The sequence below is a fragment of the Emys orbicularis genome, chromosome 11, assembly GCF_028017835.1.
Source record: "Emys orbicularis isolate rEmyOrb1 chromosome 11, rEmyOrb1.hap1, whole genome shotgun sequence".
Lineage (NCBI taxonomy): Eukaryota > Metazoa > Chordata > Testudines > Emydidae > Emys > Emys orbicularis.
Genome location: NC_088693.1, coordinates 52,233,947 through 52,261,117, shown reverse-complemented (window position 1 = coordinate 52,261,117; position 27,171 = coordinate 52,233,947). Strand labels below are relative to the sequence as shown.

General features: G+C 37.7%; 1 protein-coding gene across 1 annotated transcript in view; it reads right to left on the bottom strand.

Moving 5' to 3' along the window:
- The window catches only part of GLS (glutaminase), a 108,546-nt gene that overhangs the window by 36,945 nt on the left and 44,430 nt on the right, over positions 1 to 27,171 (bottom strand). The window contains exons 7-14 of the mRNA XM_065413253.1: positions 25,193 to 25,251; positions 15,968 to 16,000; positions 15,627 to 15,685; positions 10,779 to 10,845; positions 10,091 to 10,141; positions 6,889 to 7,065; positions 5,998 to 6,129; positions 3,125 to 3,217 (exon numbers count right to left, since the gene is read on the bottom strand). Coding sequence (XP_065269325.1) covers positions 3,125 to 3,217; positions 5,998 to 6,129; positions 6,889 to 7,065; positions 10,091 to 10,141; positions 10,779 to 10,845; positions 15,627 to 15,685; positions 15,968 to 16,000; positions 25,193 to 25,251 — 671 coding nt within the window. The remainder of the gene's footprint in view (positions 1 to 3,124; positions 3,218 to 5,997; positions 6,130 to 6,888; positions 7,066 to 10,090; positions 10,142 to 10,778; positions 10,846 to 15,626; positions 15,686 to 15,967; positions 16,001 to 25,192; positions 25,252 to 27,171) is intronic.

Below are 27,171 nucleotides of genomic sequence, written 5' to 3'. Positions count from 1 at the left end.
TTGTAGGCTCTAAAGTTTTACATTGCTTTGTTTTTGAGTGTAGTTATGTAACAAACATAATTCTACATTTGTAAGTTGCACTTTCATGATAAAGAAATTGCACTGCAATACTTGTATGAGGGGAATTGAAAAATACTATTTCTTTTATCTTTTTTACTGTGCAAAAATTTGTAATAAAATATAAAGCGAGCACTGTACACTCTGTATTCTGTGTTGTAATTGAAATAAATATATTTGAAAAAGTAGAAAACATCCAAAAATATTCAAATAAATGGGATTCTATTATTAATAGTGCGATTAAAACTAATTAATCGTGATTTTTTTATAATCTCATGATTAATTTTGTTTGACAAAACCTACTTCTAAGATTTATGCCGACCGTTTCATACCAGATCAAACTGTTCCACAGTATGAACAGTGCATTATTTGAGACTAACGTGCTCATAATTTGCTGTAAAAGACAGAAATTTTGTTACTAGGGAAGGACTAAACAGAGGTGCAAAGTAGATAAACAAAAACAAAAGAGGGGGAAAACTATTTCTATTAACTTATAAAATTACATTATGTGTATGTGTGTGAGTACATATATAATAGAGATAAATGATATTATAACTGGTAAAATTAATTCAGAGCAAGACAAGGTGGGTGATGTATTATCTTTTATTGGACCAATATCTGTTGGTGGAAAGAACAAGCTTTCAAACTTCACAGAGCTCTCTGCAGGGCTGGCAGAAGAAAAAGAGCTCTATGTAGCTCAAAAGCTGGTTCTTTCACCAACAGATGTCGGTCCAATAAAAGATATTACTTCACCGCCTTGTGTGTCTCGTATCCTGGGACCAATACGGCTAGTATACGACCAATACTTATATTCAGTAAGACTTACTTTTTAAACAGTTTTAATAATCATTACCAATTTTTCTTTTTTACTTTGAATATATTTTCTCTTCACCTATCCCTCTAAAACTAAGATTGCTTATATTCTGTAAAATAAAAGTGGAGTGTAGTATTATTAGTAGGCAGACTTTGAGTCATAGCTGGCAGGACAGCTCCTACAGGACCACTCAGAATACTTGAGAAAGAAATCATTCTCTGCCTAACTTAGCTAACTATGCAATTAGAGCAGCTTTGCAAGCTACAAAGCTACTTGCTCGTCTATTAACTGAATATTAACATGCTTAATTTAAAATGATTTGATTAAAAAAAATACGATTTGGTAATTTACTTTGCTTACATTTGCTAACATGGTGTATCAAAGGGATCTATTTATGCTAAATACATTTTGTAAGTGTGTGTGAAACAAAAGATACAGGTGCTAATAATGTCAAGACTCAAACTGTTTCTCTTTCAGGCATACCTATTTGGGGATTCGTCATCTTACTTTATTTTGATGTACTGTTTTACTTTATGTTCTAGATATACTATTTGCATTTCTCTATGTTCCAGATCTAGTAAGAGGACACATTACAAAATCTTCTCACAGCTCCATAAAGTCCACCTTTAATTAATGTATAAATTCTCAAATATATCAAAGGAGTTATCCTTTAAAACATTTAGATTTTTCTGTTTAAAGTAAATTTACTTTAAGGAACCATGAAATCTGGCTGACAGATTTTTTAAAAATGTCAATATTCTGTTTTTGGTATAGCATATACAGTATTTACACAATATTAAAAGAAAAAAGTTTATATATAAACCAAAAATATCAAGGGAACAAAACAACTGAAGTTGTTTAATCTAGAGATGCTTGAGGGCTTTTAAAATGAAGAACTTTATGAAACTATAACCCATTTCTTTAGTTTTGCTCTCCCCGACTTTCCATTCTATACACTATGGTTCTGGAGATGTCCTCGTTTGACTCAGGTGACACTTTTTTCCACACTGTGCCTTTCAAAGCAAGTTCTTGCTGGAGACTTTCATAGTCCATTGGTCCCAAGGAATGCTAGTTGTTCAAGCAACATATATTATTTATTAGTGTACTTGAAGAAAGCAAATCTGCGTGTTATTGATATTTGCAATCAATGCCAAAAGCCTGAACTTCCACCCATCTCCACCTCTTGACATTTTATTACAAATAGTTATGGTCCATTTTGGAGCTATACATAAAGTTCTAATTCCATATCAGATAGTTATAAAGAGAAATGTACAGGCAAATAAAAACAAACATCTTTCATACTACTGTATCTTCCCTTTGGGAGACCTCCATATCCCTATAAAATCCTTAAGGAAAACCTCTCACTATTTGCCTCCTACCCTCAAGCACCCATAACATTTCTACTATGCTTTAGTACAACAGAAATGGAGTGACTCTTCAGAGCCTGAAAACAGTACTCCTTAATAAGGGGCACTAAAATGAGGCTATCTTCCCTGCCACACAAGTGCTGAGTGCACTGCCTCTACAACCCTCTGCGGGTATGTCTACACTTGGAGCTGGAGATGTAAAAAGCAGCTCCAGCAGACCTCCCCCACACTAGCTCTGATTGAGTTAATGCGCTGAAAATGGAGAACAGCTGCGGCAGCATTAGCGGCAGGAGGGGCTAGCTGCCGCGAGTTTGACCCCATTTGAGACACCAGGCACTAGCCCCTCCCACCACCATGGCTGCACTTCCATTTTTAGCACTCTAGCTTGATGAGAGCTAGCGTGGGTATGTCTCCTCGAGCTGGATTTTACATCTTCCAGCTCAAGTGTAGACATATCCTGAGTCCTCTGATTTCAGTGAGATCAATGTGAAAAATACTGACCTTAGATCTCATGCACAGGAGTGCAGAACAGAAAGACTAAGCTACCAGTTGGCCAAATTATTATTAAAAAGTAAGCCGAATAGTGAAATTCATCCTGAATATTAAAATACCATACACCCACTCTAGCTGGGGAGAAAAAATGCTCAAGTCTTTAGCAATTATGAATCTTACAAAAAATCTTGTAACTATTTAAGCCTCATCACAGATATGGCAGACTTTGTTACAAATAAATTGTGCTCTGGTGAAACTAGACTGATAAGCTTAACTTATCTTTAAGTTTTGATGCAATACATGTCATTGAGCAGTTTTATGTTTACAGATGAACCTTACATTTTCCAGCTAACAACTATACAAAGTAGTCATTAAAAGAACATATTTAGCTTACCCGCTGATCACCACCTTCTCTGCGAGGATCAAGCTTCTTTGCAAAGTGCCTCAAGTTATCATAATTATGGAAATTGCACAAAGAAACCAGTTCCTGCAAACAGTCAAAAAGAAACGACATCATCCTTTGTATACTGCATACTTTCTTATTTTCTCACTTGAGGTTGATAACACACACACTTTAAATATTTTTGGTTCACAACAAATATGACTTGGCTAAGTTCCTGACTTACACAAGAAGCCTCTTGTTACTCTCTTCATAAAATGTCCTTCCATACATTGGTAATAAAGACATGTTTTCATCAGGTTGTAATAATAGTATTACTTTTTTTTAATAACTGAATTATCGGTGGTATTTTGAAAAAAGCTAACTTATACCAATATTTCACTGTACAGATATTGCAGCATTTATTTTTGTAATGTATACTTCACAAACACTTGCACGGTGCTATAATATCTCACAGTAACACAAGACCTGTGATAGGCAGTTCAACAAGGAAGATTCAATGCAACAGTTGATCTTAAACTAAAATCACTGTAGGGAAAGACATTCACAAGTATTGTGGCAAGTAGTTTTTCCATGCTGTTGTAGTTTGAAGAACAAATTTATTTATATATAAAATATATACATTTATAGCTATTTATTTTGCAGCAATGTGAAGGTTGCCAAATCATCAGTTATTAGGTCTTTCTTTATTAATAACAGTTGTTTTTTAAAACAATTTGATTTTAATTGAAAAGTATTTTTTAACATAGGACTTAAAAGCAAACATATCTAGACTGAAAAATAGTAATAGGCAATGTACTTGCGCACTCCCCAGAATGAGGTGCAAACTGGATTGTTATGCAGCTGATATAGAAGTCAAGTGAATGAAGTACTCTAAACATTGCACAATGCTCTAAATATTGTAGTATCCTCTGTTGAGGTCTTTGATTGTCGGAGTACTGCCTAATTTGCACTGCCTTCGGTTGTAGGGAGAAGAGAAAGAGGCAGAAGGCATCCCTGCCATGTTCCTCTCTCCGTTTGGAAGGCCAGTGAGGTGTCACCATTCCTTATTACTTGCAAATGAAGTCTTGTACAAGAACTCTACCATCTTAAAGAGGCTGGAGAGAGTCCAAATATTCTTAACACTGGCCCCAAACAGGGCTCTTCAATTTTTTAAAGGTCATGTCTGCAGCAAAAGGCAAAGCTTAGGATGCTTGTCTGACAGTTGTCTCTGTGGAGACTTTCAACCCATCTTCTTTTTCCCCCCAGACACAGAAGTACGATATTGGCCAAAATATAAGCAACACCATTCCTATTTTATTATTAGCCACCTAAGGCCTCAGTAAGCATTGCTAATTAAATGAAATTATTGTTATTCTATCATACTGGAGTGAAGTGGAGTTTCTTAGTACCTTTCTGTGAATAATACATACAAAATGTCTCTATACAGAAGACAACTGTCAGACAAGCCACCCTTAGCTTTGTCTTTTGCTACAGACTTGACCTTTGAAAGACTGAAGTCCCTGTTTGATGCCAGTGTTAAGAATATTTGGACTCTGGCAAGCCTCTTTAAGGTGGAAGAGATCTTGTGTTCGAATATATCAAAGAAACCAGTGCCATTCTCATGTCATAGAATATCAGGGTTGGAAGGGACTTCAGAAGGTCATCTAGTCCAACCCCCTGCTCAAAACAGGACCAATCCCCAACTAAATCATCCCAGCCAGGGCTTTGTCAAGCCTGACCTTAAAAACCTCTAAGGAAGGAGATTCCACCACCTCCCTAGGTAACCCATTCCAGTGCTTCACCACCCTCCTAATGAAAAAGTTTTTCCTAATATCCAACCTAAACCTCCCCCACTGCAACTTGAGACCATTACTCCTTGTTCTGTCACCTGCCACCACTGAGAACAGCCGAGCTCCATCCCCTTTGGAGCCCCCTTTCAGGTAGTTGAAAGCAGCTATCAAATCCCCCCTCATTCTTCTCTTCTGCAGACTAAACAATCCCAGTTCCCTCAGCCTCTCCTCATAAATCATGTGCTCCAGCCCCCTAATCATTTTTGTTGCCCTCCGCTGGACTCTTTCCAGTTTTTCCACGTCCTTCTTGTGGTGTGAGGCCCAAAACTGAACACAGTACTCCAGATGAGGCCTCACCAATGTCAAATAGAGGGGAATGATCACATCCCTCCATCTGCTGGCAATGGTCCTACTTATACAGCCCAAAATGCTGCTAGCCTTCTTGGCAACAAAGGCACACTCTCAACTCATATCCAGCGTCTCGTCCACAAGACATTATTCCTTTAAATTTTTTCATGAACACTTTTTCCAAGATTAGAAAACATGATGAAACCAAATGTTTGCATAGTCCAGGGGTTGGCAACCTTTCAGAAGTGGTGTGCCGAGTCTTCATTTATTCACTCTAATTTAAGGTTTTGCATGCCAGTACTACATTTTAACGTTTTTAGAAGGTCTCTTTCTATAAGTCTATAATATATAACTAAACTATTGTTGTATGTAAAGTAAATAAGGTTTTTAAAACGTTTAAGAAGCTTAATTTAAAATAAAATTAAAATGCAGAGCCCCCCGGACTGGTGGCCAGGACCCAGGCAGTGTGAGTGCCACTGAAAATCAGCTCGTGTGCCACCTTTGGCACGCGTGCTATAGGTTGCCTACCCCAGCGTAGGTCCAATAATAAATCTAATTTGAATTATAGCCACGGAAGTCAGAAAACAAGACTGCTTTTCAATCTCAGGTCAGGTCAGACAGGAAGTACGTACCTACCAAATTTAAGGATTTCATTTAAGTTCAGTTAGGCCTTAGGCATGCTAACTAATTAGGTAAATGTTGGTTGCAAAAGAAAAATTATTGAAAGTTAGAGGAAGCCTTCCTTACATGACAGAAGTGAATCCCTTTAACGCTGTTGCCCATTTTGTCCAAAGGAGGTGACCAGCACATCAGACCCATAACATTAGGAACAACCAGAAGAATGCCACCAGCAACTCCAGATTTTGCAGGAAGTCCAACCTACAGGAAGTTAAAGACTTAGTATACTATGTTAACATTCTAGTCTGTTGTGTTATTCATAACACTTAGCACATAAAAAATATTATATAGCACTTTAGTTGATCATTCGCAGAACATTTTATAAGTTGGGTAAGCAGCATTATCCTTGACAGATAAGGCATGCAGAGAGACAGAGCAGCAATTACGTTGCTCGCCTAAGGTCAGACAGCATATTAGTGGCTCAGCAAGAACTATACCCCAGGCCTGATAATCTCAGCAGAGAAGTGAGACATACACATAGATATCCAACAAGTCATTGATAATTTGCAACAACAGTGCTACAAAATTATTTTAGTACAAAGCTCCCTTTTGTTTAACCCTGACAGCTTAACATGACTTGGGTGTACCTGCACGCACAATGTTTTACCACCTAATTTCACCAGTTATAACATTTGTTTGAATTATAACTAAATTGAATAAGCAATGTAGATATTGCTCTTGTAAGGGATGAGTTATATCTTTGAAGCCCAACTTATGTTTTTAGGATGAAAATGAAGCCCGAGTTTAAAGTGTTAGAAAACAGTACTTGTCTGAAATACCTTGAAGTGATTAATTTCACAATACTCTAGGTACCAGATTTTCAAATAGTGTTGTGTTCAACTTCTGATTAATTCACATAACAGCTTAAGTATAAAAAGATCAATCCTGGAATGTTTGTTTAAAAGCCAGTTTAGATTAGTTTCACTTGCCAGATACAATTAGCATCCAACAGTTACTCACATGGAAGGCAAACTGTCCTGAGAAGTCGTACATGCCACAGGAATGCATGAGACTCAAGGTATTCCGGACTGATTCAGGGCTCAGTACTCTTTCACCAGTAATTGGGCAAAAGCCACCATTAGCCAGAGTTGCTGCCATCACACTAGCCGATTCACAGGTCACTTCGATAGAACACAGCTAATGGAAGGGAAAATAATAATTCTTATTTGTATGTATAATCTCTACGTACATACAGTATGCTAAAGGTTAACAATTGGAGGTCTGCATACTAGTGGCATTACGTGAGTTGATCTGTATCATTGAATAATGATTATTTTTTGTCTCAGACAAAACGGTTGGGCTGTTTTATAACAACAAGTTTGGGGGAAAATGTTTTGCCCATTTAAAAAAATTCTGGTGACCTTTTCTTTGAAAAGCTCTAGCACCCCCACACTTTGCAGCAGCTATTTAAAATTTGGCAAGGAATGGCTTTTTTCAGGAATGTGTCTTAATTTGTCCAAATTAGGCCAAATTATAAGCCTTTGAAAAAAATGCAGATTGTACATGCTCAGTAGGAAATTCTTAGAATTTTCTGGGAATTACGCTGCTAAAATCTATCTGTGTCAACCATGCTCCAGGTGGCAGCTAAACTGGACTTTCCCTGAAACTGCAGCTCTGGGCAGCGGGCAACATTGGGTCAAGGCACCTGAGCTGAGAGCAGGGAACCTGTCTCTCCGGTGCTCCCATTGACCAGCTGCTGAACACAGGCAGCACTGAAGAGGAAACTGCCTGATTCAAATGCAGAGGGGGTAAGAACCAGAGATTTGTGTGTATTTTGGGTGGGGGAGAACAGATTGAAAACGGACTAAGGAGGGGAGGAGAAGACACCATGATGACATGGCAGAAGGAGGTCACACACTTGGGGGGGAATGAGCAAAAGATTCTGTGTCCGTTAAAGCATACTGCCTCTAAAGCCTGCAATGGAATCCAAGATTCCTGAGTCTCACCATTCTTCGGCTATCAGCAAGTATCTGTGAAACACACTGGCAAAAGTGTCCCCATCCCCCTCTAGAGCTAGTCTACAGAGAATGATAAACTAGTATTACTATGTTACTCTGTTAGCTCAAGTGGCAGGAGGTCTGAGTAGTGGATCTAAAGGTTCCAACCCTACTTATATTTACTTTCACATGGTTTATGTCACATGATGGAATTTGTTATTTCAGTGTTTTTGTTTTGTTTTGTTTAAAGCTAGGAAATTACACTGAAAACTATGCTAGAATATTAAGGTTACAAAATCAATCATTCAAAATAGACAGGAAATGACAAATTAAGATTGCTTGTGTAAACTTAATTTACCTTCCTTATATGCATTATACTACAGTCTTTAATTACTTGATAGCTTACTATTTTCTCCACAGTACCGGATTTATTCACTGCACAGAATGGACCTGCTCTGAGGATGAATCAGGATTGTGTAGTGAAAGAGGCTGTTGTCTGCAGGATCCTGGCCTCATTTGTTGCACGAGCTGGAAGGGAGTGTAGTGAATAAGCCATGTAGTTTGAAGGAAGACAAAGGATGGTCTCACAGCTAACACAAAAGTGGAAAACTGGATTATATCCCTATGTATGATACAGAGTTCTTATGGGATCCTGGGCAAATCACACCAAACTTTTCACAGGTGGTCACTAATTATGTGTTCCTCATTTTCTGGGGGCCTGAACTGAAACCATGAGGTCTGATTTGCAGAGCGCTGAGCACTCACAGCTGCAAGAGAAGTCAATGGGAGCTGTGCTTGAATATATACATTGCTATATAATGCTAAGTACACTTGAAGATGCCTAGGACCTGATTTTTCAAATTGAGCACCTAAAATTAGTGGATACTTTTGACCTTAATCTCTTTGTGCCTTGGTTCCCCATTTGTAAAATGAGGTAATACCTCCTCATCTCACAGGGATGTTGTGAAAATAAATTCATTAATGTCTCTGAAGCACTCAGATGTGATGATGAGCACCACAGAAAAGCCCATAAGGAAATCAAAAACTCTACATTCAGAGCAGATTTTGAATAGAGTACAGTAAACAAGTTATGGGACCATATTCTGAACAATGAGAAAACAAAATATGGAATTTGCTGTTCGCCAAGGGAGGACAGTCCATTTTGCGCACTGAATGAGACTTAGGTCCTGTAGGAAAAAACCTGTATGTGATATTATTAGAATGTATCAAAATACATAATAAATACTACAGCTCTTAAATGCTAGTGCAATCCAGAACATGTTACTACAATTCTGCATTCACTTTTACTGTTTACTAACAAAGATTCTTTGATTTGAATATTAGTTTGGCCTTGTCTAGCTGAGGTAATAAAGGCAAACACTAAATTGGCCTCACAGTGCTGATGCAGCTTATCATAGTTAAATGAAATAGTCAATAGGTCAAGAATCTACAGGAGTCACTTCCCTACCCATGAATGTTAAGAGAAAGCTAATGTTTAGAAATACGCTGCTCGGAGTTAAGCAATATGAATCAGAAACATGTTCCTTTTTAAAACATTGTTCTTGACTTTAGTGCTTCAAATTTGACAGGGACGAAGTGACAGAAAGGCAAAATCTAGTCAGTCTGTGGAGAGTTCACAGCATGCACGACATGAATGGTCAGTGGATTATCTGAGAAAAACCCCTGCTTGCCAAGTTTGTGTGTCATGACAAGTGCAATTATTTTAGGTAAAAGCAAAGCAAAAAATGGGCTACTTGACTATTTACACAGCGTAGTTTCTAAGTTTGGCTCATAAGAATTAATTTGATTAAACAAGAGAGAGAAGGGGTGCAAAAGTGTTGCCTCATTTTGAATACTACCCTCAAACTTGAAATTAAAAATTTGTATGCACATTATTCTAGTTACACTATAAAGTTTAATGCCTTCCTCTGTGTAATGAACACAGAGAAGCCAAAATATTCTGCCAAAGCCAATTATGAATAATGCAGCCATCCATATATTCTCACAGCAGAAACTTGCTAATTCACACAACCGATGGAGACTCGTAAATTAGTTTTAGTTTAGTTTACAAGTTTAATACATCAAATGTTCTTTGCTCATTCAAAAAATTTAGGTATTAATGGGCTCCTTTATATCTATGATTAAGAGAGTTTGTGCTGCTTACACTTTCAAAACTTTATTTCAATTCCATTATAAGTACTCAAGATTAAATAAGAGTCAATCACCTGAAAGTAGAAGTCTAATATAGCAACCATGTCTGTGCCTTCTGGAAAACACTGGGGAAAGAAGTAAAAGTAATCTTTTAAACATGTTGATTATTTCAAGACAGTAAATCAATTTTAAACTAAAGAGATTAAAAAAAAATCAAATAAATTCTTGCCAGTGTTCAAAACATTAGTTTTAATTTTAAAATCTAGCTAACACTTATACGAATGTTTAAAGAGAAAACTTTAACGTTTAGGAAAATTAAATGACATTCTGTTTTAAAAGATGCAACTGTTAGATAGCTTAATACTCTCTAGCTACTAACACACCTTTACGTACGACCTGAAGAAGTACAGACTAACTATATATGGAAACACCTAAAAACACCCAATGCATTTTTTTTTTTTTAATTAAAGAGTTACTTGTACTGAATCTTTAAAAAAAGTTACAGGACATGACTTTAGAATCAATAATCTAATATGCAGAAATGAGATTTAGGCTGTTCTGTAAGATTACAGTACCTAAATACATGTCTACATTCTCTCCAAAGTGTATGAAACATACTTGCAAACTATTGTACAAAACACACACAGTATTCTAAACCATGTAAATAAAACCCAGATTATAAAATAAAATGCCAAAAATTCAGAGGCCAACATTATGAGCAGTAAAAGTCTTGCAAAACCAACAAACAAAAGATGGATAAACCTTCTTTTCTTTCAGATAGTAGCCAATTGCAAAATTTCGATCTCCACTCTCTCTTTCAGACTGGAACCTGAAAAGAAAAAAAGTTTTCAAATACTTGGATTGTAGAGAAACACAATGGTAAGAGGTTTTTTGTTTTTTGTTTTTAATTATGGGCAAAGGCAGATGTCAACAAAAAAGAAACAGGCAGAGAACATTGAAAAGAACAATTTTGTATTTGTTAAAAAAAAAATCAAGCATTAAAAAAGGTATAGGAATACTGGACTCACCAAGTTGTGGACTAGCTAGTCTATATAACCACACCATCTCAACACTGTTACCCTCGTCCTCTGTCCTACTGCTCCAAACTTGCCCCCACTGAAGCCAATGGTAAAATTCCTAATGAATTAAAGAATGCAGCAACAGACCCACTGTTCGTTAAACCCATTCAAGTCCAGTCTCGTCTTAAAATTAGACTGTATGCTGCTCAGGACAAGGAGTGCATTTTATGTTTATCTTTGCTGACACCAAGTTCTGATTATAATTCTGTAAACCTTTCAGTAGCTTTTTTGGATACAAGGGGATCCAATTAAGGCTGCTTGCGAAATTCAGCCAATACGACGCTTGTAATGAGGACATTTCTGATTTTAGACTACATGTAAGGGGCTGTTGGCCCGTTACTAAAACTTAGGGTACGTCTATACTTACCTCCGGGTTCGGCAGTAAGCAATCGATCTTCAGGGATCGATTTATCGCGTCTTGTCTAGACGCGATAAATCGATCCCGGAAGTGCTCGCCGTTGACACCGGTACTCCTGCACCGCGAGAGGAGTACGCGGAGTCGATGGGGGAGTCTGCCTGCCACATGTGGACCCGTGGTAAGTACCTTGTAGTTCGAACTAAGGTACTTCGACTTCAGCTACGTTATTCACATAGCTGAAGTTGCGTATCTTAGTTCGAACTGGGGGGTTAGTGTGGACCAGCCCTTAGTGGGATGGGGGGTTGGTTGGCTAGCTGCCAGTAACAAAAGAAAGAGGAAGGGTTGATGGGAAATCAGGACCCTGAGACTGACCGTCCCCAGGGCAATGGGGAGAGGCCAACGTTCCAGCTCAGCCAGGCTAATGGAGTAAGGAGGCCAGGGGATCCTGTCTTCCATGTGAACTGGAACTACCTGAGCCAGAGCGGGGCCAATCTAAAGAGAGAACAGGAGCCTGAGCTGAGCTGTGGAGCAGAGGCATGCCAGCCAGAGCCTGAGAGAACCAGAGAAGCAGCCCAGGTCAGTGCTGGGAGCAGAGGTGCAGCAGCAAGAGGCATAGAAGCAGCCCAGAGAGCAGACCTGTGCTGGGAGCAGAGCTGCAGCAACCAGAGCTAGAGAGGCCAGAGGAGCAGCCCAGGGAGCTGGAGGCAGAGCAGCAGCAGTGCTGGGGATGGAGCTGGGGCAGTCCGGAGCTCTGTGCGGTGTCTTCTTCTGGCTTAGCCAATTTACACATTGCTGCAGTCCACAACCCATAAGAAAGCAATTTCACACACACACACACACACACACACACACACACACACTCTTCAAAGCAGAGTGTGATATGGGGCAAAAGAGAGGGGAATCTGATAGACCCGGGTCAGACACCAGGCCCATAGATTTGTTAAGCAGAAAGATTTCCAGTCTGCCCTCTCTCTTCTTGCAGGACTGGGATGTAAATGATTTACATACAACACATTTTCCAGGGACATGAAATTCCCCAAGACAGTAGAGACATCTTACATGTCTGTCACTGGCAGACATGGTTCCCTCACAGGAAGGGCAGTACTTAACCCCTGGGACCTGAAGGATGCCATCCTGGGAAAGTTTTGTTGTTACTCTTGTTTAATTTGCCCACAGGCAAATCACAAATACTAATCAACCAAGCAAAATAACTAATCATATCAACAAAGGCAGAGGCTAGATTACACAAGTATGGACAGCAAACTGTGTGAAGAACAGCTGGCAGTTGGCGCATTCCGCCCTTTTATGTCTTCACTGAGGAACATGAGGAGCTCCAGGTGGCGTGCACACCATAAAGACACTGCTGTCTCACAGACATTGAACTCTAGCGCATGAGGCACAAGTATGCCGTTAATGCAATGTGCAACTGGACAATCACTTGAAGGAGAAGTGAACCATTTCTATAAAATGCTGCACTATGCTTGGAGGAATCATCTGTCACATAGATCCTTTTACTAAAGGGCATTTAATAAGCTTGACATGCCATAACCTGAAAGCCAATGAAAACAAGAAGCACGTTTGTCTTGTCTTTTCTCTTCCCCTCCCCTTTAGAGCTTCCTGACAGCTGTGAGGGAGAAAGCAGAGAGACCTTCACACTCTACTCTTCCTCAATTACCATTCTTTGGGTCCTCAATCTGCATGAATAATTCCAGAGCCTGCCTTCTGGGCTGCTCATAACTTACCCCATCAGCACAATTCTTGACTGTTTCACTATTGCCCACAGGGTATTGATCATCAATAAGGCTGCGTGTCTGTCACGGAGGTCACTGATTCCATGACTTCTGCAGCAGCCGGTGCTGGCTCAGGGACTGCCCAAGTCAGGAAGCCCCTGGGCCAGCAACAGTAGTTTGGGTGTGGGAGGTGGTTCAGGGCTAGGGCAGAATGTTGGGGTGCAGGTGGGGGGCACTTACCTGGGGGGAACCTCGGCTCCCACTGGCATGTCCCTGCAGCTCCTAGGTGAAGGGGCCAGGTGGGCTCCATGCACTGCCCACACAGGCGCCGCCCCCGCAGCTCCCATTGGCTGCGGTTCCCGGCCAATGGGAACTGCGCCTGCAGAGCTGGCGCTTGTGGCGGAAGCAGTGCACGGAGCCACCCTTCCCTGCAGCTCCTAGGGGGAGGGGCGGCCAACACAGAGCCGGGTAGGGAGCCTGCGAGCCCCACCAATCCCCACCCCCAGCACCAGCAGGGGTCTCGGGCCGCGCACCATCGCCTGAGCCTGCACCAGTGGGCCACCCCCCCAGCACCCACAGCCTGCTGCCCCCCTGAGCACCCATGTCCGTCCCCCCGGTCCAAATTTTAGTTAGGGGTATATAATAAAAGTCATGGACAGGTTACGGGCTGTGAATTTTTGTTTACTGCCTGTGACCTGTCCATGGCTTTTACTAAAAATACCCGTGACTAAAACATAGCCTTAATTATCAACAGTAAAAATGAACAGTGTTGTTTGTTTCACTCTACTACTGTTTAGCAAAACTCAGAGCAACAACATAGGCACCTTCTCTCTGCAGACTTGGAAAGATGCTGCATTAATTTATACTTGGTTCACATATGGAGGTTACCTGGCAACCACAGAACTTTAAATGTTATTTTTTAAAATACAAGATTAAATTCTGCAGAAATTGACAGTATAGTGTGAATGGATTTTAAGTCCTGATTAAAGTTTACTCTAATTCAGCAACACTCTCTCTCTCTGGTAGAAGAGTAAATAATTATGCTTTTATCAGTGCAAAATCTAACACAATAAGGTGCAGAACTGAACTTTAATAGTTGAATAATATCTACTTTTACTTGTTACCAATAAAGTATACATAGTATATGTAAGCTGATTTATAGGTAGGCCAGTAAATTTTGAAACAAAAGCACAAGACCCTTTTCCTAAAAGTAACACTGAAAGAGGCAAGACAGTAATAAAAAGGAAAAGGAAGGACATATGACAGTGAAATATAATGAATATACACCTCCTGGTGATATATGCAAGTACAATCAAGAGGAATTTGACAGTTAGAAAAAGGGGATCAGGTTGAGGCTCAAGTCAACAGGTAGTCAGCTGCCTAAGGGTGCAAGTCACTGAAGTGATGGTTTGAGTGTCTGAACAGGGTGCAGGGACAGAGAGGGTCTGGGTGAACACACAGACCATCTCACATTTTCAGGCTCTTCTCCCATTAAATTTATGTTCATAGTCCTGAGGGGAGGGATCGCTCAGTGGTTTGAGCACTGGCCTGCTAAACCCAGGGTTGTGAGTTCAATCCTTGAGGGGGCCACTTAGGAATCTGGGGCAAAAATCAGTACTTGGTCCTGCTAGTGAAGGCAGGGGGCTGGACTTGGTGACCTTTCAAGGTCCCTTCCCGTTCTAGGAGATAGGATATCTCCATTAATTAATTAATTTATTTATTTTTAAAGAAGTCTTAATGAAAGTTATCAGCTGCCACATTAAGCATTCCTGTATCAACTAAGCTCAGGTAAATTACAATCACCTCTCCCCCACCCAAACCAATCAGCATCCAAAATTCCCCAACGCTACGGAGCACACTTATGGTTTTCATAGGAATGTTGCCTCACCAGCCCTCAGAATGGTGGAAATCCTGCAGTTGTAATAGAAAAGCCTAGTTTTCCTGCAGGAACCCTACATTCTAAGAGCTCCATAAGGGGAGTTTCCCCTATCTTAAAAAGATTATATAAATAATAATGGGGGGAAAAAACAAGGAATAACTGTGTAAAAGAAGGATTTATAATCCTTTTGGTACAACTAATGTTAAAGTGGGCAATTTCATTTTTGGTATGAATGCCAGGGCTTACACAGGGCTGTAGTTCCCAACTAAACAGCACTCAAAGGGAGAAGACTCTCAAAACCTAAGAGGGAACCACTGTTGTACATAATATTTAATCAAAACTATTATCAAAGAGAGTGGCGTACATTAAGTACCACAAAAATGAATATATATTTAAATCAGAAACATGCAAATCATATAAGGACTGAAGTAAGATCTTAAATATAAAGGGTGAAATCCTGTCTCCACTAAAGTCAACTGGAGCTTTACCACTGACTTTAGTGGAGACAGGATTTCACCCTAGATATTTTTCCACCAAACCTCAAACAAAAACAAAAATACTCACGTGGCATTACTGAATCCAACATACTCGTTACCAGCCATATTATTCATAAACTGCATCATCTATAAAAAAAAAAAAAAGCATCCCAAAATCTTCAGATCTGGTAACATCATGACTCAAACCAAATTTTCAACCTGGCCTTAACTGAGACTGTTTTGGGGCATACAGTGAAAGTCATTAGGATGTCTAAATACCAAACTGCACCTACAAATCAGGTAGCTGTTTAAACAGCTCAAGTGTCACCTGCAATTTGAAGGCAAAAATTCCGTGAGGATAATGTGAGCCCTTGTATCATCAAATCTAAATATGATAAACAGCACCAGAATTATTTAATATTCACTTACATAGTCAAATTTTTCTGCATTATTTGCTCCTTGCTGAAAGGAAAGAAAAAATATTTATAAGACTTGTTAACATACAAAAAACTATAGTTAGAAGTTCACTTAATTTAATTAGTTTTTTTACTTGTATATAACTAATAAAGTTGTAAATGTATAAAGCTACTTAAATATAAATTACTACAATCATTTTTTATATTAATATAATTACAAGAAAAACAATTAAAAAGTTAGGAGAGTAAATAGCTCAGATAACATTTATACAAAGAATGCTACAAGATGTTTTTAATCAAATAACTTGTATATAGGGGATGGATTTAAGCAGAACGAAAGGTATGCTTTATTTTAAGTGCTCTCTATTCAACACAACATATTGACAAAGAATAGTATGTAGTAATATACGTGAGGCACATACAAATTCATTGTGATCAATGTTCCTACAATGAATATAACACTGGATTAAAAGTATAAGAGGTTAAATTCTTGTCTTAATTTATATTAGCGCTGAGCACAGAAAAATTCAGACTCCAGGCTATAAAGTGTTTCCTATGGTTAGTGTCCATGCTAAAAATTTAATTCAGATGGAAGACTTAAAATAAAGTGTTACCTTTACTATAAAAATAACTGCACTTAATTTAAGATTTAAGGTAAGTATCCTACCTATATAAAGAAACCGATTATTTGGGTTAGCAAAATATAGTATTATTCAAAAGCTAAAATTTTAGAATCTTAAAACCTCAAGTGACAAAACACTAAAACTACATCAACATTTTGCTAGCAACGTAAGAAAAAACATCAAATCTTATTGCTCTGTTTTTGTTAAAATTAGTTCTTAGGCAATTTTTTTTAAGGATGTTTTCTTAAATTTGGTAAATGCCAGTGAAAGATGCATTGGCCCTTATCTCAATTTCTGATAACTGACCTGCTATATATTCTTATGGGGGCCCTCCCCCCCCCCAAAAAAGCTAATGCATTTTACTTTGTTTTGAAACAGCCAAGCAGCTTCATTTTAATTTAAGAGAAAGTTTATAAAACACTGGATTAAAAAACTGAAATCATATCAATTGGCATCATATAAACTAACAGACAATACATCAGAGGTTTGTTTTATAAACCACTTCAGTATTGAAGATATTCTATTTAGATAAATCTTTTTGGATAGCGTATTGCCTCAAACAAATCAAGAAACATTACTCACACTACGTTTAGTATAGGAAAAACAAAAAAAAAGGAAGCTTTGCATATACCAGCATTTTACTTAATGAAAAGCATAAAGCCAGTTTCATTTCCCACTCTACAAGTGGATTAAGGTGTTGCACATAACCTGTGAAGCCCTACGCATCAACTCATCTACAAGAGGATGTGCAGTCACACATGTACGATCGCTAGCTGAAAGGAATACCACGCTGCTGTGCCAAAATGATGTGCCAATGGTCCCTTACACTTATAAAATAAAAGCTAATAAATAATCTGACTCTTAGATATAATCTAGCTAGAGATTATTGGCTCTAACAGGTATGCTAAAAAAAAATTCACAATACATTTCATCAAAATGTCTTGTATAATATACCAGAATACAAGCCTTAAAAATGTAATGCCAAATCTGTTCAATGAAAAATAATTAAAAAAAGAAATTACCAACTTCATTGAACTGTTGCAGTTGTCAAAATATTCCATAGATCCTAATGCTGTAAAATATGTAACAACATTTAAACCACAAAAACCTTTTCAACCTTTTAAATGCACAATGAACATCTTTTTGGGAAATTGGGTCAGCATTAGTTATGGGATGCTGCATCAATAATCATAGGGTTAGACATTTAAAATAAAATGAAATAAGTTATGCTTTTGTTTAAAAAAAGGGAGAAGGAGAAAGATCATGCTTTGTGCAAAAATAAAAATACATAGTATTTCAGTTCTTTCTTGCCCAACTGAAAAAATCCTTTACACTTTATTAAACTGATTTTACTAACAAAATATAAACATTATGGGCAAAAGTCAGATGTATGATTAATATAGGAGTACTAACTATTTTCATTTCAGCATTTAAAAATTCAGTGTTTTCTTTGTCTTTTTGTAAGCACCATCTGAGTTCACAGTGAGGGAAGATAATCACTTTTACACAGCATCTTCTGTATACAGGTACTAATAAGCATGTTGACAGCTGATGTACACTTAGGCTCTGATCCTGTACACATGCATTCTTAAGTTTAAACACACAAGTAGTCCCACTGAAGTCAATGAGGCTATTCATATGGTTAAAGTACATGCATAAGTGACTGCATGATTGGAGCCTATATATTCAATATAATTCAGAAAACAATTTTTTTTATTTCCGTTATGTGTTGATAACTACAGTAGTGTCCCATTTTATTTCTACAGACGAAGGAAGCATACCACCCACCTTCTAAATCAACAGGACACAGGGACAACACATATTTTATGACTGAAGTTCAAATATAGATACTAAAACTTAACTTTGACTTTCTATGGAAATATAGAAGATATTTTTGATAATTTAAAGAACGAAAGCCAGGGCAGCTTTTGGCCTCTAAAGTTTTATTTGACTTAGCTTTAGCTTGGCTTTCCAATTTGTGGCTTTAATTAATTGATATTTTTAAAAGCTTCATAAGCAATCCATCTATCTAGAATGCTAATGAAAGGAAATATTCCATGCAACATCTTCAGAAACATGAATATTACATATATTAATATATATACACATACATATACACACTTATTGTATACATGCTTGTGTGTATAATTTTGTATATGCAGTTGTGTATATACACATGCATAAACATTTATAAATGAACACAACAGTTTAAAATGCTAAGACAAAATCTGATGATAGGCAGGAAATTCAAAGTTATGACACGCAGCTCTTAAAACTCATATGCATTTTTATTTAAACACACAAAAGCACAATGAAAGAGTAAAGGCTGGCAATTCTAACTTTGAATTTCTTTGCTTGTCAATTCATGTTAGTATCTTAGTGGTTTCTAAATAGGATGGGGGGGGGTTAGGTGGGGGATTCTTATTAATTTAATTGCTTTTAGAAAGAAAATATTCTGTAGAAGTTTGTTCTTATTTTAAGATAAACATTCTCCAACTGGGTAAATACTAGTTGAATAAGATGGTAGCATTTTGTTTCCATAATATGTAGAGCATATGAATACAAGTGCCTATATATTTAACATAGCAAAACAGAGTGCTGTAAATACTTGTCAAGGAATGCAATAAACCCACGTAAAATGTATCTAATGAAAAGCAACTTTTCATTAACATTTGAGTTGTAGTTTATTAGACCTTAATGTAATATAATTTCTTTGCCAAATTACTGTTTTTATTAATCCAATCACTTAATTTGAAAGCAACCCTATGTGGTAAAAATATAGGTATGTTTAAGCATCTTGCTAACAATTTTATTTAGATCTTCATAAAATGCACTCTTGAGTGAAGACTTTCTACGCCAAATTTCAGTAAAGCGGAACGCTAGGATTACGTTTTATAAAGCCCCCAGAAAACACATATACTGACATTATTTTAATTACTGCAGCAAAATTTTTGCATTTGAATACATCAATTTACCTCTTAATGGCTTTATTCTAGCTTTCCGTACTGACACACTTTTTTTGGTTAATCTGTGCATGCTCTGTGAAAACTGGTGTCTTGGCTGCTTAGCATAACATTTTCACCTCTGAAATACTTGGGAGAACTATGTAATAGACAGTATTTGACCCACCAGGAACAATATTGACATTCTTAAATTATATATGTTTATATATAAACTATTTTTCTTGTGTCCTTAATGTAAGTATTGAATATTATGTGTGATTATAAATTCTTTACATAATTTGGGACACTGCACTACAGAACAGATTCTATGCCAGCTAGTGTAAAACATTAAGTGAAATTTACTCCAGTTGTAATGGGTCATAATAAAAAACAGACAAAAGAATGTGAATATTTACAAATCACTGAATCAGATAATATAAAGAACTGAGAAACAAGAAAAATCCTACAAGTTTGAGTAACAGAAGAGAGGTATAATAGCATGAACCAACACCCAAGTAAAGGAGGAAATAAAAATCTTGGGCATTTCTATAATCATGTTGGTACACGTTTTCAAATTCATATGCATATACCTATTTAAGTGTCAGACAACCAGAAGATAAAGTAAGAAAAAAGATGGCATGTGCTTATGTAATTATACTATTAGATATACTGGATGAAAAGCAGGGACTTTTCTTATCAAGTAGTAGGAAGATGGAGTATGAAAATTAACTTCTATAAACCTAAAGGTTGTGTAGTGGCACTCAACAGGACCGTGGTACTGTCAGCCACATTTCTCTTTACTCCAGTCTCATTTATTTTGTAAGTCACAGCACTTCACTACAAAGGTAATGTCAGAATACTATGAAGCATGTAAAACTGTTGGAGGACACTAATTAGTATGCTTAGTTTCAAGAAGTGTCTGAAAGTGCTTAATTGCACATCTTATCATTCTGCAAAGTTATTTAAGTTTAGCTGAGGATGTGCATGCACTACTTCTATCCTGATCTTTATTTTTTACCCCATGCTGATAATCCTTTGGAACTTTTTCTGAAGGACTTTTGATAGCACCCATTACTGTAGTATCGAAATGCTTCCCATTTCAACTGGAAGAGAGAACTGCACTTCATGGAGCAACCAACTCTTCTCCTTTCCTTAACTGCAGAAGGGTCTACTGTACTTGGAAAAGGGGTATTTTTGTTTTTACATTTTGTTCATTTAAGTCCTTCCCATTATGGCAGGAAAGCTTTATCAATACAAAGGGGGTCTTGCAACATGCCCTGTGGTACAGCTGCCAACTTTCTAGTCACAGAAAACCAAACTATCTTGCCCTGGGCCCTGCCCCCATTCACTCCATTCCACCCTCCCTCCCTCGCTTGCTCTCCCCCACCCTCACTCACTTGCTCATTTTCACTGGGCTAGGGCAGGGGCTTGGAGTGCAGGAGGGGGTGAGGGCTCCAGCTAGGGGGGCGGGCTCTGGGGTGGAGCTGGGGTGCACAAGGGGGCTCTGGGCTGGGGGGTGGGGCTGAGGGGTTCAGAGTGTGGGAGAAGGCTCAGGGCTGGGGGTTTGGGAGGGGGTGAGGGATGCAGGCTCCAAGCGGCGCTTACCTAAAGCGGCCACCAGGAAGCAGCAACATATCCCTCCAGCTCCTAGGCATAGGTTCAGCCAAGGGGCTCTACATGCTGCCCCTGTCCGCAGGAGCGGTCTCCACAGCTCCTGTTGGCTGCGGTTCCTGGCCAATGGGAACTGCAGAGCCAGCACTTGTGGCAGGGACAGCACATGGAGCCCCCGGGGCCGGCCCTATGCCTAGGAGACAGCGGGACATGCCAGCTGCTTCCTGGGAGCTGCGAGGAGCTGGGACAGGGAGCCTGTCAGCCACACGCCAACTGGACTTTTAACAGCCCAGTCAGCAGTGCTGACCAGAACCACCAGGGTCCCTTTTCAAAAGGATGTTCTGGTCAAAAACCGGACACCTGGCAACCCTACTCTGTGGTCAGATTCTGAATCAATTTCTTCTCTTCTGGCAATTCCTTCCACAGCCATCCTATCCTCCCACTCCCTTAACGAAAGATCCATTCCTCCTCTCAAGCTCTCATGAGGTTTGTCCTGGGTTCCATGTGCTGTGTTTCCTAAAGAAGTGCAGCTGTCTTGGTAGGTTATAAAAGAAGATGCAGTTGCTGATATAGCTAAATGCTCACGCATTAGGAGCTTTGACAATCAGGATCAAGGCCTCAGATGGCAACAGCAGATCAAATAACTGACAGGGTCACCTATACTAGATAAATATACATCTCCCCAACAATGGACCAGAAAACTGCAGAAAGTCTGCAGAAAACTGGCTGGTTACATGGTGCTGCATCTCCATGTTTCAAAGTGTTGTATTTCACTGAAGACAGCTAAAATGATGATAAATACTTTCATAATAGTTCTTTTCCATGTGAACAATTGCTGTAATTACCATTATAATGTTATGTTATTGTGCATGTAAGGGGAAGTGGCTGCCCAATCATAAATGAGAGGGAAAATGGTCTAAAAGCCTTTTTATTAAGATCCAGTCAGCAACAGGAAAGAGATTTAGAACCCCCAAACTAAAGCACTTTTACATGGTTTAAATCTCTGAAATAGTTATGTGGAGTGTAAGTACAGTTAGCATAGAGCCTGGAGTTAAGACACCAAATTTTAAATACACCAGTATTATTACTGGTGTACTACAGCTGGGCTGTTGTGTAAGCTTTTAAAACTACTTGATGTAGTTATGCTTAGTAAGAAAAACAAATATGAAAGTTAACAGTAAAAAGTAAAAGATTAATTGCAAAACCCCAACTACATATTAGGCCCATATTCTTTTCCAAGAAGCGTATAACTCCAACTGTAGTCAGAGTTGTGTGTGTGATCCCAAGGGCAGAATTTTTCCCTTAAAGTGTTAAGATACTTATGTCAGCAACAACTCTTATCCAGTGAAAAATTCACCTTGAGATGCTTTCTCCACTCCACGAGTACCAATACTATCATAGGTATTAAATGATAATTTACACAAGAATTATGAGGCAACACCCAACTTTTTTTTTTTTAAACTGATACATCCAGTGTACTGTATTTTATTTATATTTAGAATACCTTTAATTGTTTAGAATATTAACAGATCAAATCCAGGCGCTCTTAAGTGTCAGTGAAGTAATAGTTTCACCAAAAAGGTAAAAGCTGGTCAGAATTTTAAAATACAGCAATAGTCTCTCCATACTTCTTAACATAGTTTTATCAAATGTCAGCATGTCATAAGATTCATATATTTGATCACATTTAAGATAATGTAAAAGACATTTAACTGCTTGATTCCAAAGGCCATGCATGGTCCTCAATAAATATGAGCAATTCCCATGGACCCCAACGATAGTGAATGCATGTGAACTGAGGGCAGCATACGGTTTTAATTTAGCAGTGTGTTTAAGAAAATAATGATAAATCTTTATATATAGATTATATCCAAAATTAAGTTCGCCAGTGGTCTATCCAAATTTTCTACACAATTCATATATAAGAGAGCTAAATTGCAGACTATAGGTTATCCTCACAAAATATAACCAGTTAATGTTTTGTACTGGTTGATCCCAAATATAATTTTCCCAAAGTAACACTTTTATTATTAGTTATTCAAATGTTAAATAGCATTTTAGTGGAAGCAGTACATGAAATGATCTAGATATTGTCACTCTAAAAACAAATAATGAAGCAGTAGTATGGTATGCCTATCAGATGTAGTAACTGCACAGGCAAACATGTCAGTGAAATGAAATTTGGCCTATAAAAAAACATTACAGCATTTTTAAAACAAATATCAGTTACATGCACTAAAAACTAAGATTTGTTGTATCCATTTAACTACACCATTTATCAAGAACTCTACACTGGTGCCTTCCAAATAGTTACATGCTGTGCTTTTGTCAGAGATCAATGACCAGTAAGTCACACTACAGTAGGAGTGACATTTTGACAGCTTAGACAAACACAGATTTTAAAACTCACTATTACCAATGTGAATTTCAATGCTCAGTCAACCCGTAGAAAAACTAATCATGAATACATTTACCTGTCTTACTTATGGCCCTTTTCTTTCACCTATAGCTATTAAAGATAAAATGTCTTTAAGCAGGAATTTTTACACCTTATTTAATACAAAATAGCAGAAAATCATGATGGAAAAATAAAGAACCTTTCATAACTAACACTTTGCAGGCAGGAGCTAGGAAATACACCAGAGGCTAAATGAGTTTCCAGATGTAATGAACACAATGTAAACAGAAATTAAGAAGTCATGCTTGGAAAAATTACGTAATCTAGTTTTAAATTTTCCACATCAAAACTATGGAGGACTGAAATATTCACTAAAAGTCAGTAACTTCTAGATATTGATTCACCATTACAAAACTAGATTTTCATTCCGAGGATTGCAGCAATGGTATGATTAACACTGGGGCTACATCTGCACTACAGCACTTACAGCAGCACAGATGTATCACTATAGTGCTGCTAGTGCAGACACTCTAAGTCAATGGGAAAGAGCTCTCCCTTCAACTTAATTACTCTAGCCCTGAAGAGCAGCGGTAGCTATGTTGGCAGGAGAAGCTCTCCCACTCACATAGTGGTGTGTACACCGGCGCTTAGGTCGGTATAATTTACGTCACTCAGCGGGTGGCTTATTAATACCCCTGAGCGACAAAAGTTATACGGATGTAAGGTCTAATGTAGACAAGATCTGAGTACGTTACCATACAATCCATATTTATAACTTTAACAATACACCTGCACACCCATACTAAGGGCAAAATCCTGGCTTTCAAAACATAAACATGTGTTTATGCAGGATCATGGCCTAACAGGGCAATATTTGCCATGTAATCTAATGTTTACTCATGGAAACATGCATAGCTGTTAGTTTCCAACCACTTATTTGAGAAAGTGGATATTTTATGTTCAAAGTAATACTAAATACAAAGTAATAACTAAATAAGTGATTTAGCTACACAGGAGGTTAATTGTGGGCAAGTTTAATATAAGAGCATGGAATTTAGGAGTTGTACAGCTCCTGTAAATGATAGGTAAATTGTAAAGCATTCTAATTTTCCATAGAAAGAAAAAAAAATTCCTATTGTACTTTTATGCAAGACAGGAGAATCTAAGTCCAGAAGCACTCTTGTGACTCTTTCTCATTAGGCGAGAGAAGATTTAGTGCATTTCTGAGGATGTACTCAGCCTCTGACAACGACTAAACAACATTTCTCATAACAAAATTGCACTAAATCTCTCAGTGAGATAGTAGTCAATCTTATCCATTTGTCTGCTTCGCCCAGCATACAAGAGGCTAACTGGATGGGTAAAGTAGTAAAAATAAAATTATAAACAGAAGAAGAGGCAAACAATGTTTCAACCAAATGACTCTGGGTCAGATCATGGTATCTCTCTTTCAAAAATCTCGTTAATGAAAGTTTTAGTACTACGCTTGTTTTGAAGTGCATACTTTGCAAGTTATACAGCTTGTTTGCATGCTTCTGTGCGTTAGTTACAAAATTCCAATTAGACTTCTTATCTATACACACACAAATATACAGCACTACTAACTGCTAATTTTCCACATTCAAATGCAATACTCAAAACAAAACTAAGTGTGAATGTTTTACCTTGATTAAGGAAGTGATCACAATTGCTCCAGCATTCACCATAGGATTGTGAGGCCTGTCTGTGAAATAAAAAATTTTCAATTATATGTACATCCTTAGGGCTGAAGTTCACACTTGTTTTAAACAAAATTTAAAAAAAAAAAAAAAAATCAAAGTCAGCCAACACATATTTGAGTAAAAATTATACACACGTTTCTTGAAGCTATGGCTGTTTGATTGTAATCATAAATTACAATACTATAACACAACATTATATACTTGAGCAATATGTAAATACAAAAAAAAATGCATTACAAGTGCATCACTCTAGAACCTATAGCATACTTCTCTCCATGAAGTGGGACACATCACAACACATCAACAACACTGCAGCCTCTACCTTCTGAATATGTAATTTTCATTTGTTACTATTCTACTACATACAGTGCTCTGAAACAGTTATGTGAAAAGGTTATTCCTAACTGGTCCTGAATTATATTTATAGTCTTAACTGAATAATGAATCCATTATCCGTACTTTAACTATTATATTAGGAAACAACAGGTGGATGAACAACACATTAATTAATGTATGAACCCAAAGTCTCCCAAGCAAATGTCAAACTCAGGTGGTGTACATGCATGGTAGATTTTACTAGTGAATCTCTTAGTTAGCTGTAAGAGAACTAAATCCTTAACAGGCAGATGCTGTTAGCTCCCTACTATTTATAAACTCACTAACCATGCAGGGAAGGCTCATTTAAATTTATTCTAACTAGCACATTTTATGAGAGCAATTATGTACTACTGATACTAGTTTCAAAAAGGAGTATGTTAATACCCTGGACAGAACTAAAGCCTATTTTTTAATCCGAGTGTCATACAGACTAAGTTGACATAACATACGTAGGCTTCTGACTTGTATTAGACAAATACTAAACCATTCTGATAAAAATTATCATTAAACAAAACCAGGGGAGCCCATACTAAAAATGGATTAAAAAATGGTTCTCAAAAAGTAATTGTAAGGCAGTGGTTTTCAACCTGGAGTACGTTTACCCCTGGGGGTATTGTACAACAGGCTACATAAAAAGTACTAGCGAAGCCAGTACGAACTAAAATTTCATGCAGCGGCTTGTTTTATATTGCTCTGAATCCTATATGCTGAAACATAAGTACAATATTTACATTCCAATAATTTTATTTTATTATATGGTAAAAAATGGGAAAGTATGCAATTTTTCAGTAATAGCGTGTTGTGACGCTTTTGTACTTTTATGTCTGATTTTGTAAGCAAGTAGTTTTTAAGTGAGGTGAAACTTGGATACGGTACTCAGGATAAATCAAGACTCCTGAAAGGGGTACAGCAGTCTGGAAAAATTGAGAATCAGTGTCCTAAGGGGATGTTTTTAGAGGGGTCCTCTCAGTAATCTGTACTTGGACCAATGCTATTTATCAACCAAACTTGTAATTTCATCAAAAACACATTTGACAAGATTTATTTTCCATAAAATCATGTTGATTGGCATTAAATTATGCTATCATACTCTAATTCCTTATGGATTGCGTCACACATCACCCATTTCATGATTCTGCATGGGATCAATGTCAGGCTGACCACCCTACAGAAAGACTCCTAACTATGGGCAAGTAACTTTTCAAGCCCTATGAATAAGTACATTTCCCCTGTGGAATATGTGCACTTAGGGAAGTAGAAAAAATAAAAGCTATCTTATTACACAAGCTTTAAAAAACAACAACACAGTGCTCTCTTTCCTGACAAGTGACCGACTAATGATATAACATATACTAGAAAAAACGCCATCAGCAAGGGTATGGCACATTTTGCAATGACAAAGAATACAGGTTTGTGTTATAATTAAACTTGTTTGCCAATGAGTGACATGCCAACATTTTGACAGATTTTGGTCTGATGTCAATCTTTTCATATGACTGCCTAAATTATTACTATGCAGTGTAGTTGTAGCTGTGGCAGTTCCA